Raw genomic sequence first — 13,472 nt, forward strand, 5'->3', positions numbered from 1 at the left:
AAATGAGCCCCGCCTCCACTCACTCACTCAGCTCAGAGATCCACTGGTTGACGATCACACATTGATCTGATTGGTTACAAGGTAGTTTGTGACGTCAGAAACACCAGCGATTTCAAAGCGTGTTTTTGAGACTGTCTTTGGTTCACTGCAGTTTTAAGCAGAAAATACTCAGCAATGCTGTCGACTTATGAATTTACACATGGTTTGTCTTAAACAGAGGCGGAGAGAGTACACAGCTACATTACTTGAGTAAAAGTACAGATACCCCTTGCTAAATTTTACTCAAGTACAAGTAAAAGTACTACAGTCAGATGTCTACTTAAGTAAAAGTACTAAAGTACTTGTTTTTAAAAGTACTTGAGTATCAAAAGTACAACAGTACATTTTCTAAATATTGCATTACTACTGCCACAGTGCTTACATTGGTAAACACAGCAAACACTTGAAGCGAAAACTATCATTAACTTGTTCAGAAAATTGAAATAGTCTGGCGAGGTGGGGCCACGGGTTGACGGGAAGACTCATGAATATTCATTAGGGAAGTCATCCCTGATTGGTCTGATGACCTACCCCTAAACCTACCCGTCACTGGGGGTCTTATGACCTCCCTAACCCCGCCCCTAAGCCTACCCGTCACTGGGGTTAAGACCAATCAGGGATGACTTCCCTAATGAATATTCATGAGTCTTCCCCTACCATCCTGGGGAAAAAAAATATTGCTTCCGGGATGGACCTGCTGTGTCTTCATCTATTGTTTAGTCCATGGTTTCGTATCTAAATCTGACCATGGAGTTGACTTTGGCGGAAAGCTGAAGGTGATTGCTGATAGGCTGTCCCAATCAGTGGCGCCTGCACAATCCAATCACATTTGAGAGGGAAACAACAAATTGAGGGTTTCCGAGATGTTTCTTTTTTCCTTTTTTTTTTTTAGAAGAAGTAACAGGTACTCCCAGTTAGAAATAGAAATGTAGTGGAGTAAAGAGTACAATATTTGCCTCTCAAATGTACTTGAGTAAAGTCATGAGTACTCCCCAAAAATGATACTCGAGTAAAGTACAGATCCCTCAAAATTGTACTTAAGTACTGTACTCAAGTAAATGTACTCCGTTACTGTCCGGCTCTGGTCTTAAAGCACGTTAAAAACACCACATAGACACATAAACAACATTAAAAGCTGGATTTACACCACAGGGAGACTTTAAGAGAACATTCCACTTTATCATGTTGCAAACATGTTACTTTTGAATGTTCTCTGAACATTCCGATTCTGAAATAGCAACATTTTAAAGATTATTATCCAGCTAAAATGTTTCAGAAAAAAAGTTACATGAACAATGTATAGATAAGGTTTTTGTGCTAACGTTTTGAGAACATTATTAACCTAAAATGTAACATTACTGAGTATATGTGTAGTTTTCAGACAGTCAGAGATAGAAGAGGCCCTGCTATCATGATGTGTGAACTCGAAGTCACGGATTATTTTGCAGGGTGGTTGGTTGTATGTATTATTCAGCAGAAGCGCTTCCACTTGAACCACCCTTGTAACATAATGACTAAACCCAACAGTGTCCTCTTGAATTATTAAAGCTTGTTATATAACTAAAGACTTCCTCATTATGACCAGTGATGTGATTATTACCTGTGCTGCTGAATGTGCCAGTCGTACAGCTGTTGAGAGTACTAATAAATACATCTGAATTAATTTAATTTAATTGATTTAATTTGGCCCAGTGGACTTTTAATAATAATAATAATTTATTGTCATTGCAAGTAGACAACGAGATTACATTAGAGCATCAATCGACAGTGCAATTTCATGAAGTGCAAGATAGCATATTTTGTAAACAGGGCACAGCGACAAATAACCAACTAGGAAAATGGTATATGAGGCGAAGAATCACTAGTAACCAGGAACAAATGAGTATAATTGTGTGTGCTGCAGCGATGCAAAGTCCAGTTCACAGTTATTGCAATTGTTGGATAATATGTATAATACACGGATTAAGTGAGATCAACAGTAGCACAAAACAGGGCAAATCGACATATAACAACAAGGAAAAGGGTATATGAGGCGAAGAATCACTATTAACCAGAAAATGTGTATAATTGTGTGTGCTGCATCAATGCAAAGTCCAGTTCACAGTTATTGCAATTGTTGGATAATGTTAAGTGAGTGGATTAAGTGAGAGGAGGAGGGAGGAGGGAGGAGGGAGAAGGGAACAGTGCTTATTCAGCAGTCTCACTGCCCGGGGAGTAGAGGCTGTTGGCCATTCTGGTGTTTCTGGCTTGAAGAAGAGACCTGTACCTCCTGCCCGATGGTAGCAGGCGGAACAAGCCGTGTGCTGGATGGAACCGATCTCTCATGATGTTGTGTGTCCTATGCAGACAGGGGGAGGTGTACACATTTAACCCCTCCACCCGGGTCCTACTCGCCCCGCTCTGTGTGGGCCTCGAACCCTCACTCCCATCCGGGTCACGGCACCAATGTAACCCCTCCACCCGGGTCCTACTCGCCCCGCTCTGTGCGGGCCTCGAACCCGTGTCTCCGGCGTGAGAGTCAGGCGCTCTAACAAGGAGGCTAAAGACTGCGCCTATTGAGATCAGAGGAGTGAAGTTTACTCGCACAGCGACTACTAGCCGGTCTCCGTTACACTCACCCCCCTAAACCTCACTCCCATCCGGGTCACGGCACCAATGTAACCCCTCCACCCGGGTCCTACTCTCCCCGCTCTGTGCGGGCCTCGAACCCGTGTCTCCGGCGTGAGAGTCAGGCGCTCTAACAAGGAGGCTAAAGACTGCGCCTATTGAGATCAGAGGAGTGAAGTTTACTCGCACAGCGACTACTAGCCGGTCTCCGTTACACTCACCCCCCTAAACCTCACTCTCATCCGGGTCACGGCACCAATGTAACCCCTCCACCCGGGTCCTACTCGCCCCGTTCTGTGCGGGCCTCGAGTTTCGCTCTTTCCTTTTCAGCTTCAGGTGAGTGACCAAGGTGGTGTGATTTACGAAAGTCAACTATGATTTCTTTTGTTAAAGAAATAAAACATTGTCGGGATGATTCCGGTTCACGTGGCTACATGGAAGTGATACAAATTCTGTATTATAAAATTTTAAGGCCAGACTTGTAGTTTGTTGAGGGTTGGTTTGTAAAGAAGGACTACACGCTTGCGCACATATATATTCAAACGTGCAAACCTAACACATAATACGCATGTGCACGCCATCAGCGTTCTCACAGGTTCACGTTTTTAAAGTTTGCGCAGAGAGAACTTAAGGGTTTTCTGTTAGAACGGTGTCGTGTTAGTGGCCCCTAAGTTAATAACTAATGATCTTTGTGACGGGAGTGAATCAATCAAAACTAACTTTATCTGGACAATAACTTTATTCTAGATCTGCTGTAAAGCCTAAACAATCTCTGTTACTGTAATCTCCTATTATCACTGTAAAGCTGCTGTGAAACAATCTATATTGTTAAAAGCGCTATATAAATGAAAGTGACTTGACTTGACTTTTGCCTTTTTGATGTTAAGTACCAGATTATGCTTTTTACACCACTCTGCCAGTAGTTCAATCTCCTCCTTGTATGCCGTCTCATCGTTGTTTGTTATGAGGCCGAGCACGGTTGTGTCGTCAGCAAATTTAATGATGTGATTAGTGTGGAAGGAGGCAGATCAGTCATGTGTGTAAAGTGTGTAGAGTAGTGGACTGAGCACGCAACCCTGAGGGGCACCAGTATTGATGTATATGGTGTTAGAAACATGCTTCACACAGTGAGAGCGGTTGGTTAAAAAGTCCAATATCCAGTAACATAATGACTTGTTCAGTCCAAGGTTACACAGTTTCAGCAGGAGTGTTTGGCCGTATTGTATTAAAAGCTGAACTAAAGTCGATGAAAAGTCGCATGTGCGACTGTTAGGGTTAGGACTTTACTTGTCTTGTTCATAATATGAGCAGCTGTGCATTAATTATGATCTGGTCATGTTGTTGCTCTTTTGACTTTAATTTATTGTATGCGTGTGTTTAAAAATAATTTTGTACTTTGTTTGTCAAACAATGCATAACTTTGTGTTCAGACTTTTAAAGTTAAGTTGTAATGTCTGATATTGGTATACCTTATACTTATATCCCTCCTGCTAAACTGTTTTGCTTTACTTTGCAATTATCCACATTTTATTAATCAAGTAATAATAAATAAGTGGTTTCTCTTATTTTACCTTGTACTGGATTTATTGTGCAACTGATTTGCATTTGTTTATATATGAAATATAAAGTGAAATATACATTCATAACAAAATTACCCACATTAAAAATATCATATGTCAGTCCACCCCTACAGTACCTTCATCAACCCCTAGAGGTCCTCAGACCAGGATTTACACTCGGCAGCCACGCCCAAAATAAGCCAAACAAATCAGTTTTTGATCCACAAATCAATGTGATACTTTATTCATAAACCTAAGATCATAGATATCGTATAAATACTTTAATATAATCTACATCCTTCAGTTATTTCAAAAACAACAATAATAATAACAACAAATAGAAATAAAATATTTATAAAAAAAAGCAACAAGATTATATTAAATGGGCTGTACAAAAATAAATAACGTTTGGATATTCTATACAAAAAGACAAACCTCATTACAAAGACACCTTCTCAGAAGGCAGGAGAGGATTACTTATGAAGTAGTAGTAGGAGAGAAGTCCCTCACCATATCTCCACAGACACAATCACACAGAACTAACCCACACACACATTAAAAAACACACACATTAAAAAACACACACAAACACACTCTCTCCTCAGGTGTAGAACCTATGCTCTTTGGTCACCCTCCCCCTTCAAAAATATGATCCCTCTTGATCAGGTATGGCTTTGCAAAATGCTGAAAATATCAAACTAGGAAGCTAAACGTAAGGCTAATGTGCATTGTTAAACTTAGTTATGCGGAAATGCATAATACCTGTTGTGGTGTTTGATTAGCAGCATGTGTGCCTAGCTGAGGTGAGATATGGCATTGATTTTGGCAAGAAAAATGCATTTGTTAAATATGTGCTTTGAGCCAAAGTGTGCAACTTTTAAACGGAGAACCACTAGAGGGCGTTTTATTGAAAACACCACCACTAATGAACTCTTCTGTCTCAGTACTGCTCTTGACCCTGGTTAAAGACAATATATGCTCTCTTGTGACAACTTAAACCTATCTGTCTAGTCCAGCTCAGACAGACGGTAAAAATGCATAGCTGTTTTATGCACCCGTTCATTAATCATCCATCATACACACCCATGCACACTCAAAATCTAACATGCATGACATCAGCATCCAAAGCAGCAGAGGTGTTCATATTCTCATCCTCCATCACAGCTGTCAAGACACAGCTTAGTACCCAGTGTTGGATGGGTGGGATTTGACACACTGGAAGAAGTTTGGTTGCAGTCTCAGACCCTTTGAATCCAAAGACCTGTGTTTGTCGGCACCAACTTGCAAGGTTGTTAAGTGTTCAGTTTCAACAGGGAGTCATGTTGCACAAATCCAGGAGAGGTCGTGGCCGATCTTTTGCGTTGCAGCTCTCGTTAGGCAAAGTACGATTATCGTGTCCGATGCAACGCAATGGACGCTTGCGAAAGCCTCTTCCACATGTTTTTGAACAATCGGACCACTCCCCGAGGAGCCAGGATGGGCAAGCCTGAAGAGCACAGGGTTGTGACGACACAGGGCGCAGCTCCTCAGGACAGTCTTTTGACTGACGTCCATAAGCATCAATGCAAAGAACGTCCCTCTTCTGGATCCCACTTCCGCAAGTCTGTGAACAGGTTCCCCACTCACGTAGGACCCATTCGGCATCGCCTGCTACGCTAATGGCGTTAATGGACGCCCGGTTTGACCCACTTGGACGTGGAGCGAAGTAGCTGTACTTTACACGAGGTCTTGGGGAGTCACCGACTGACAACACCTGGATAGTAAGAGCCTCAGGTAAGGGAGCGAAGCTTCGGAGACGTTCTAGTAGTGCAGAGGAACCGCTGTATCGCAGAAGCGCGCCTTTCAGAGAGATGTCAGTCTCTAAAGTCATCAGCTTAAAGTCGCCATTCAGTAGGTATGTGCCATCTTGCCGACGAACGGCTAGGTAGCTATTGTCGTGCCGGCGGCCTCCGGGAGAGCGCTGCTTAACGTCTAGGTGCGTGGCGCCAGCTGGAATCGTCACTACATCTTGGTAGCCCGGTCTAAAGTGCAGAAACAAGCAAAGGTTAGTATAAACAGAAATCTGAGGAGGTGTGTTGGAAAACTTAAACTATCCAGCAAGCAATAGCCGTAATTTCACCGTCTAGGTTAACTATAGACCTGATATAGTCCGGCTATGAGTAACACACTTCTAGCCAAAATAACCTTGAATTTGGTTACATGTTGTTTTGATAAATAACTTGCGAGATGTACGATATTCCATCATGTAAGCAAAGTAAACAGTGATGACAAGGTGTTTGGTTTCATTTCTTCACTCATTTAATTTCTTTATCTAATTGATGACTAGTCTATTCTTGGGCGATGGTTTAGAAGTTTATAAAATTTTCACTGACAGCCCAAATTTTGCTTTGTTTTAGCCTAGACGTCTGGGCTGTGTTTGGACGGCTATTAGACGTCTTTTAAACGCAAAATTGCTTGCTGACTGGTAACAGGTTGAGGACTTACTTGGAACGTTCCATCGATCCAGAAACTTTCTTGCAAGTAGATCCGTCTCCTCCACAGATGCCGCACTTGTCGAAACGTTTGTTGGAGCCAATGACCCGATCACAACCGGCCTTCACACACTGGCCTTGGACACAGACTGAGGTTGAATCTGGAGTGCATGGTGTTCCATCGGCAACCTGAAGGCATTGAGTACGGGTGTCACAATACAAAAACGCAACAATATGTATCATGGATAGTTCACCCAGAAAAAATATGACTATGTGAGAAACAAATTCAAGAGTTTTCAGAGTTTTAGTGTCAGTACTACATTAAACTTCTATAATGTTGAATATAATGTTTTAATAATGCAATGAGGGAATAGTTGTGGGTCCTGATAATGCCAAATGTCTTATATTACCAGTAAAAAGTGGTCTACATTAATTTTAAATATATCTAGTCAGTGACAGAGATCAAGCATATTCGTCTAAAATAATTCTGTATTTTCAGCTTCAAAGTCATGAATATTTTTATTCTGGTGTCTCTATTGTCCTGTGCTTTGGGTTTCCAGCACCAAGTCTAAGCCTATTCATTTACACACACAATGTAATATTAAATTTAGCATTTGAATCAACATTTTATCATATGTCTTGGGGTATCGCAATAATATCGTATCGCGAGTTCAGTATTGTGTTATGTATCGAATCGTGACATGAGGGTATCGCTACACCCCTACATTGGAGAGAACCTCGGATTACACACTGGCCTTGCCTCCAGCAAACCATTATTAGATCAAATCTTGATCAGGGTAATAGAGACACTCACCTTTGGCTTCAGAATGAAGAAGTACCCGGTTCCCTTTGCCCGGCACACCAGCTTGCAGCGGTCCTTAGGAGAGACTCCCGCATACTTCGGCACCCACTCGACACCGTCTCCTGAGCCGAATGACACCTGAGAGGAGATGTCATTGTGGGCCAAACACTGTTCCTCACGGAAGGTCAAACCTGTGCAAACAAATACAGTTGAGTATAAAGCAGCTTGCATCTGGTTGCATTGGTTGCAGGAACAGTGACAAGACCATCCCTTACCATTGCTATCAGGGCAGGTCTCGGTGTTGCAGGAGCGGTACTGAATCCTCTTGCCCTCACAGTATTTCCCTCCATTTTTGGGTTGGGGATCGTCACAGTCCCTAAAAGAGTATTGCACACCTCCTCCACAGGTACGTGAGCAATCTCCCCAAGGTCCCCAGGTTCCCCATCCGCCATTGACTGGAGTCTTTAAAAGAAACAAGACATTGTCAGTAAAAAAATCTAAATTACACTATTTCTGTCAACAAATGGTAACCAAATGGTGTTTACCTGATATCTGGCAGCTTCAGCCTTGCTCAAACACCGTCCTGCCATACAGTAGCTGTCAGACCCGCAAGACGTCCCATCGGCCCACGGAAAGTTCTTGGTTTGGCAGACCAGGAGTCCATTTGAAGTCGTGACGGTGCACCAAAGTGCAGCGCAAGTGGTGCTCAGGTCAGGACAGTGCTGGGACTCGTCTCCAAATGTGAGACGGCACTGTCTGTCGGCATCGTAAACCGAACCTGGCAGAGCCTGGGGCAACTGCTGAGGCTTCTGGGGCTTGTCCAGTAAACACTGACCATGGCCATTATCCAGGAATGATGTGACCATCACGGCACTGCAAGGAGACCAGGGCTGAAGCTGGTCCAGATTTGACAAGGTCGAGGCCATCATGTGGGCGCTCCACTGGTCGCCATTAACACTGGCACACTGTTTGGCATCGTCATGCGGCATGTTGAACACGTGACCTACAGGAGAAATCATTATTGACATTATTGATCAATCATTATTGATCAATCATTATTGACTACACAATCATTGACTTGTTCACCAGTTTTTTATAAAACGGTTAGTTCCAGTCGTTGATTCTCATTGGTCAATAGCTGTGTTTGAATCACGATAAAACACGACCGCTTCACCCAACGGTTCTATGTATCACTACACAACACCTAGCAACCACTCTTAGCCACGTAAACATATGTTTGTTCTCATTGATATTGTTCATTGAAGCTAGAGTAGAGTATTGTGAGAGATCGAGTAAGCGAGTGTACCTGCATTTACAGTAGATCTAGCATTTTCCTTCAGGTCAGTCCTATTTTCCTAATAAAGCATCCTTTTGGATGTCCGCTGCGATATCTTGTCCTTTTAACAGTTAAAGGGTTTTCCCGCGTCCGACACGCTAGTCATTTGTCAGTTGCGTCTTGCTTCTCCGTGTTCACAAGTTTCATTCTTTTCAATATAAAAGTCTTCTTCTACTGACTGACTCACTCATATAGACAGTCTTTACTGCCATCTAAAGGCGAAATAATGTAACTAACGTTACTGTTCACGGTCAGGGACTATTTTTTCCAGCGGAAGGAAGGCTTTTAGTGGTTTTACTTCATGAAATTTGCATTTATATATATTTTTTGGGGCTTTAATATTTCTATTGTGTGGTAACCGTTTTATAAAAGCAATAAGGTACGAGAGGCTGTACTGTATCGTGATTAAGTCACGGCTGAAGGGATTACTCTGCTTCACGTCGAGCCTAACAACGCCCTTCAGCCGTGACTTATTCACAAAACAGCACTAGCCTCTCATACCTTATTGCTTACATATAGAAACATGGGGATGTACCTACCAAGCTCATGTGCTACGGTGAAGGATGCCTGCAGGCCGTCATCTTCAACAATGGAGCAACTCCGATCAGGATCGCACACGGTTCCCACATCCGCCATCCCCAGAGTGTCACAAGAATGAGCTCCACAAAGATCCTGCACAATTCACAGATATGAGCCATGGCACATAATATACTCAGATGAAACCAGGTGTGGTATATTAAGTGAGATTTACCTGTCTGGTGAACAGCACTGCAGTGTCGTAGTGCTCCGGGTCCCGGTCACTTGATGGGTTGTGCTGCTTTTGCCACTGGCAGAAGTTCCTAAGGGTAAGCGCCGCATTGGTGGACACCTGGGGGCCGTGCTCTTCATCATACACAACCAGCAGCTTCACAACTGCCAGAGTGATTGAGTTATGAATGGTAGGGTGTCGATACAGACGGGACGCCACCGCCATGATGGTCAGAAGATAAGGTTTGAGCCCAGCTCCATGAAACTCTGCCATTGACTGGTCTGCCACAATCATGATCTCCAAATAACGAGGAGTGGACACAAAGCGACGGGATCTGTGGTGTGCTGGAGGATAAGGAAGACATATATTTATATTAAATCATATTCAGTCTTAGGGCACTCTTTTTAAATACTTTTCCCATGTTGATGATCAAAAGCATGGTCTTTTCTTTATTTGAACTTGATTTACATCGTACAATCACCCTAGTTTGATCACAATTTCCTACTTCCTATTGCTAGTTGGTGTCATGTGATATTAAGGGGAGGGACATTCTCACTCCAGAGTGCATTTTATTGGACATACATTTATATATGCCTGTGAGTGCAAGATGATGTAATCAATAATTTTGGTCTGTTTAACTGAAATTTAAAGATGCGTTTAGACGCCAAATGTACTTTTATGAGTACACTCTTAACAATAAAGATTGCAAAATAGTTTTTTTTTTTTTTTTGCAGTGATGCCATTGAAGAACCATTTTTGGATCCTCAAAGTACCTTCTTTCTTTGTATAAAGAACATTTTAATAATCTAAAGGACTGTTTTTCACTGGAAATGTTCCATTACTGTTAAATAGTAATGGAACATTTAATGGAAACATCAATGCCAAAAAAGAGTGTGCATATACGCGCTAGAACGCTAATAAACATAAACGCAATTTTATTGCAAGTGAGATGTGATGGTGTCTAATAACCTAATAACTAGAGAGAGAGAGAGAGAGAAAGAGAGAGAGAGAGAACTGTGTACTTAAAGATGGAAAGCTATTGCTTGCTTGCTTCTTTATTTGACTAAGCTTCTGCTCCGCCCCGCTAATAACCTCTCCAAAACTTGCGCACTTTCACGAGAAACGTTGGCGGAAATACAAGTCCTCCGGTGCGGATCTGCGCAACATGCGGTACCAGGAGGAGAACTTCCACGTCTCTCCAACCCAAGCCCATTCTCTCCCAGTCCCACCTCCCCCAACCCACGTCCCCTTCCCTCCTCCTGCGTATGTGGAGAGATTTCTGCCCTCTCCAAGTTAACCCTCGCCTCGCTTTTTTTGGAGGAGGCTCTTCTGAAGAGCACTTTAGAAAAACGCGTATTCTTTAAGACTTGCATCTGTGCAAACAGCAATCGACTTTTATGCGATTTGGCGCGTAAAAGGTTAAGACAGACGCAGGACTTTTAAACCTGCTTAATTCGCTCCTCATGCGCCAGCGCGCGCCAAATGACGCGGAGTCACCGAGTTTATTTGGGTTACCGGAGGCGTGCATGAAATATTAACGGAAAATCATCTCAGTCTCTCAATAATAGCCTAATAAACGTCTGTAGATACAAGATAGATAAAAAATGAAGTTTTATTCTGCAATATTTACCTTTAGACTCTGTATATGACTCTGTATCGGATTTGGTTGCAAATGGTTTCTCGGAGACCCGTTCCTCCTCCTCGTTCACCCCACACTTAGACCCGTTCTCCTCAGCCAGCAACCCCCGTTTTCTCCTGCGGATGATATGGATGTCTCCATCTGAAGCCTGTCCGGTGGCGTTTGCGGGTTGAATGAAGTATTCTTCGCCCCCGACATAGAAACCGCCCCGCAGTCCATTGCACAGATTGATCGCCGCAGCGGAAAGTTCATCTCCGTTCACGGACCCCGAGAAGAAGCACCGCGCCTGTCCCGCGCTGTCAAACTCCTCGGACTCCGGTTTCCCCACCATCTGGAACACAAACCCAGGCGCTAAAAAGGTCTGATCCGGTTCCAGCACCAACTCCATCCGATTTCCAAAGACGTCCAAGCGATAGATGCGTTTCTCTGATTCCTTTTCCCGTGCTTCTGCTGAATGGGTCGGTTCGGTGCCGTGCGAGTCGAGGCGAACCGGCACCACCGTGCTCTCCTCCCACGCGCTCTGCGCCGCGTTTACGCACAGGGCTGCAACTAAACCCAGAATGACGCGCAAAAAAGACATTATATTCCTGTTGGGTGAAAGACAAATAAAATGATGCACCCGATGGAAATCCTTAAAAAGTTTTAGTTCTTTTGAGAATTTGACTCCCAAATCACCAGAAAACTGCAATAGGTACCAATCCAGAGCTTAAAATGGAAATAAATAAAATAATCGCAGTCTCTAGCAGCAGTTGAAAACAAGACGAGTCTTAAAAACCATCAAAAGTGGAGAGTTTCCCTCACTGTCTCCTGGAGTTTCAGCTCTTTCTCTCCTTCTGTCTGAGAAGTGAGAAGCGTCTCTCTATATATGCTCCCGTGCAGGACCACCCCTTTCCTGAAGCCCCTTTGATCCACACTGAACCCGAAGCTAGTGCGTAATAGAGTGCTGGAACTCAGCCACAATCATCAATCATCACAGGACAACACTTCAGTTCTGACCCTTTTATTACTCATTCGAAATCTTTATCTGTCTATCTGCATTTACACGACTTTTAGAGTCCATTCATATTCTGAGAGAATGAAGTGCACTAATATGACAGTTTTGTCTCTAGGAGTGAAGAAAAAAAAAAAAAAAATGTTCTAAGTACATATTCATGAAAGTACTGAATGTTTTCTGAACGTTCTAAACTTCCAGGTTTTTAAATGTTTAAATTCGAACGTTACATTCTAAAGTATCACTCGGCAAACAGTTACTTTTAAATGTTCTCTGAACGTTCTAAAACAAATAGTAACTTTCAAAATGTTAGTTGTAACATTTCAGTGTAACATTTGAAACGTCCAACAACAGAAAAACGTTCCATGAAAACAATTATTAAAGACCAGATAACTTTGAACGAACGTTTCTGGAAGAACGTTTGTTCATAACTTTGAGAAAACTCCTGATAGAAGCCGGGCCGCGGTGCTGTTAAGGTGGACCGGCTCCTCTCCTCCAGAAACGCTTCTTGTGTCGGGCAGGAACTCCATCCAAAATTAATTATGTGCGGATTATGGCTCCCGCCTCACAGTGTCGGAGGAAATAGTTTGTGTCTTGTGTTTAATGGGCCAAATTTAATTTAAGCGGTCGGTGACCTTCTGAAAGAAAGTAGCCTAGCCTTCATGCCGTCCGAGAACAAACCCAAAGTGTTCTGAATGAAAGAACCACAATGGATATCAAATGTGGACTTACTGAAAATGAAGATTCACTGGCATTATAGAATAAAACTTTACATTTCATTGTTCTGAAGCATATGCTTCAGACATTATGCTTACATTAAACATTTATGCAGAGTATCTGACTTTGAGTGACATATAGGCAACAATACGTTCATTTCTGCATGCATATGCAATTTATTATGACCTATTAAATAGTTTTCAGTCAATCCTCAAGTCCAGAGAGTTGAAAGTCCACCTTAAATGCTTTTAGTGTAATTTGGAAGTTCAGTGTAAATCCAGCAGAGAGCAGCAGAACACAACAGTTCATTCGCTCTTGCTGCAACCGAGAGTCATAATATGGAAATAGTTTTTTTTTAAATACATTTTTTAAAGAGTAGGCCTATAGGTAGGTCTCTAAATTAATACCAGATAATAAAATTGCATCTATAATAATTGTACAGGTATAAAAATAGTTTAAGAAGAAAGGATAACATTACACACTGTATAGGTTAAACACCTACTTTTACAATATATATATATATTTTAATTAATTTGTAAAGAATTATAATTAAAACACGATAT

The 13,472-nt window shown here is 42.3% G+C and overlaps 1 protein-coding gene across 1 annotated transcript; it reads right to left on the minus strand.

The window, feature by feature from the left end:
- Window positions 1–4,414: 4,414 nt before the first annotated feature.
- adamts1 (ADAM metallopeptidase with thrombospondin type 1 motif, 1) lies at window positions 4,415–12,040 on the minus strand. The gene is made up of 8 exons (XM_084097582.1): window positions 11,193–12,040; window positions 9,566–9,906; window positions 9,354–9,486; window positions 8,024–8,481; window positions 7,754–7,940; window positions 7,491–7,669; window positions 6,690–6,865; window positions 4,415–6,226 (listed from the first exon to the last, which is right to left on the minus strand). The coding sequence occupies exons 1-8, from the start codon at window positions 11,779–11,781 to the stop codon at window positions 5,512–5,514; spliced, it is 2,778 nt and encodes a 925-aa protein (XP_083953708.1). The 5' UTR covers window positions 11,782–12,040; the 3' UTR covers window positions 4,415–5,511.
- Window positions 12,041–13,472: the final 1,432 nt, after the last annotated feature.

This window comes from Abramis brama (assembly GCF_963993115.1).
Source record: "Abramis brama genome assembly, chromosome: 2".
Lineage (NCBI taxonomy): Eukaryota > Metazoa > Chordata > Actinopteri > Cypriniformes > Leuciscidae > Abramis > Abramis brama.

Excerpts from the sequence above, each read along its gene's own strand:
- adamts1 (XM_084097582.1), bottom strand. The coding sequence starts at position 11,781 with ATGTCTTTTTTGCGCGTCATTCTGGGTTTAGTTGCAGCCCTGTGCGTA. Across the intron at positions 7,941-8,023 it reads CTGAAGCTGCCAGATATCAG|ACTCCAGTCAATGGCGGATG; the intron begins GTAAACACCATT and ends TTTCTTTTAAAG. Across the intron at positions 6,227-6,689 it reads GGATCGATGGAACGTTCCAA|ACCGGGCTACCAAGATGTAG; the intron begins GTAAGTCCTCAA and ends TCTGCACTTTAG.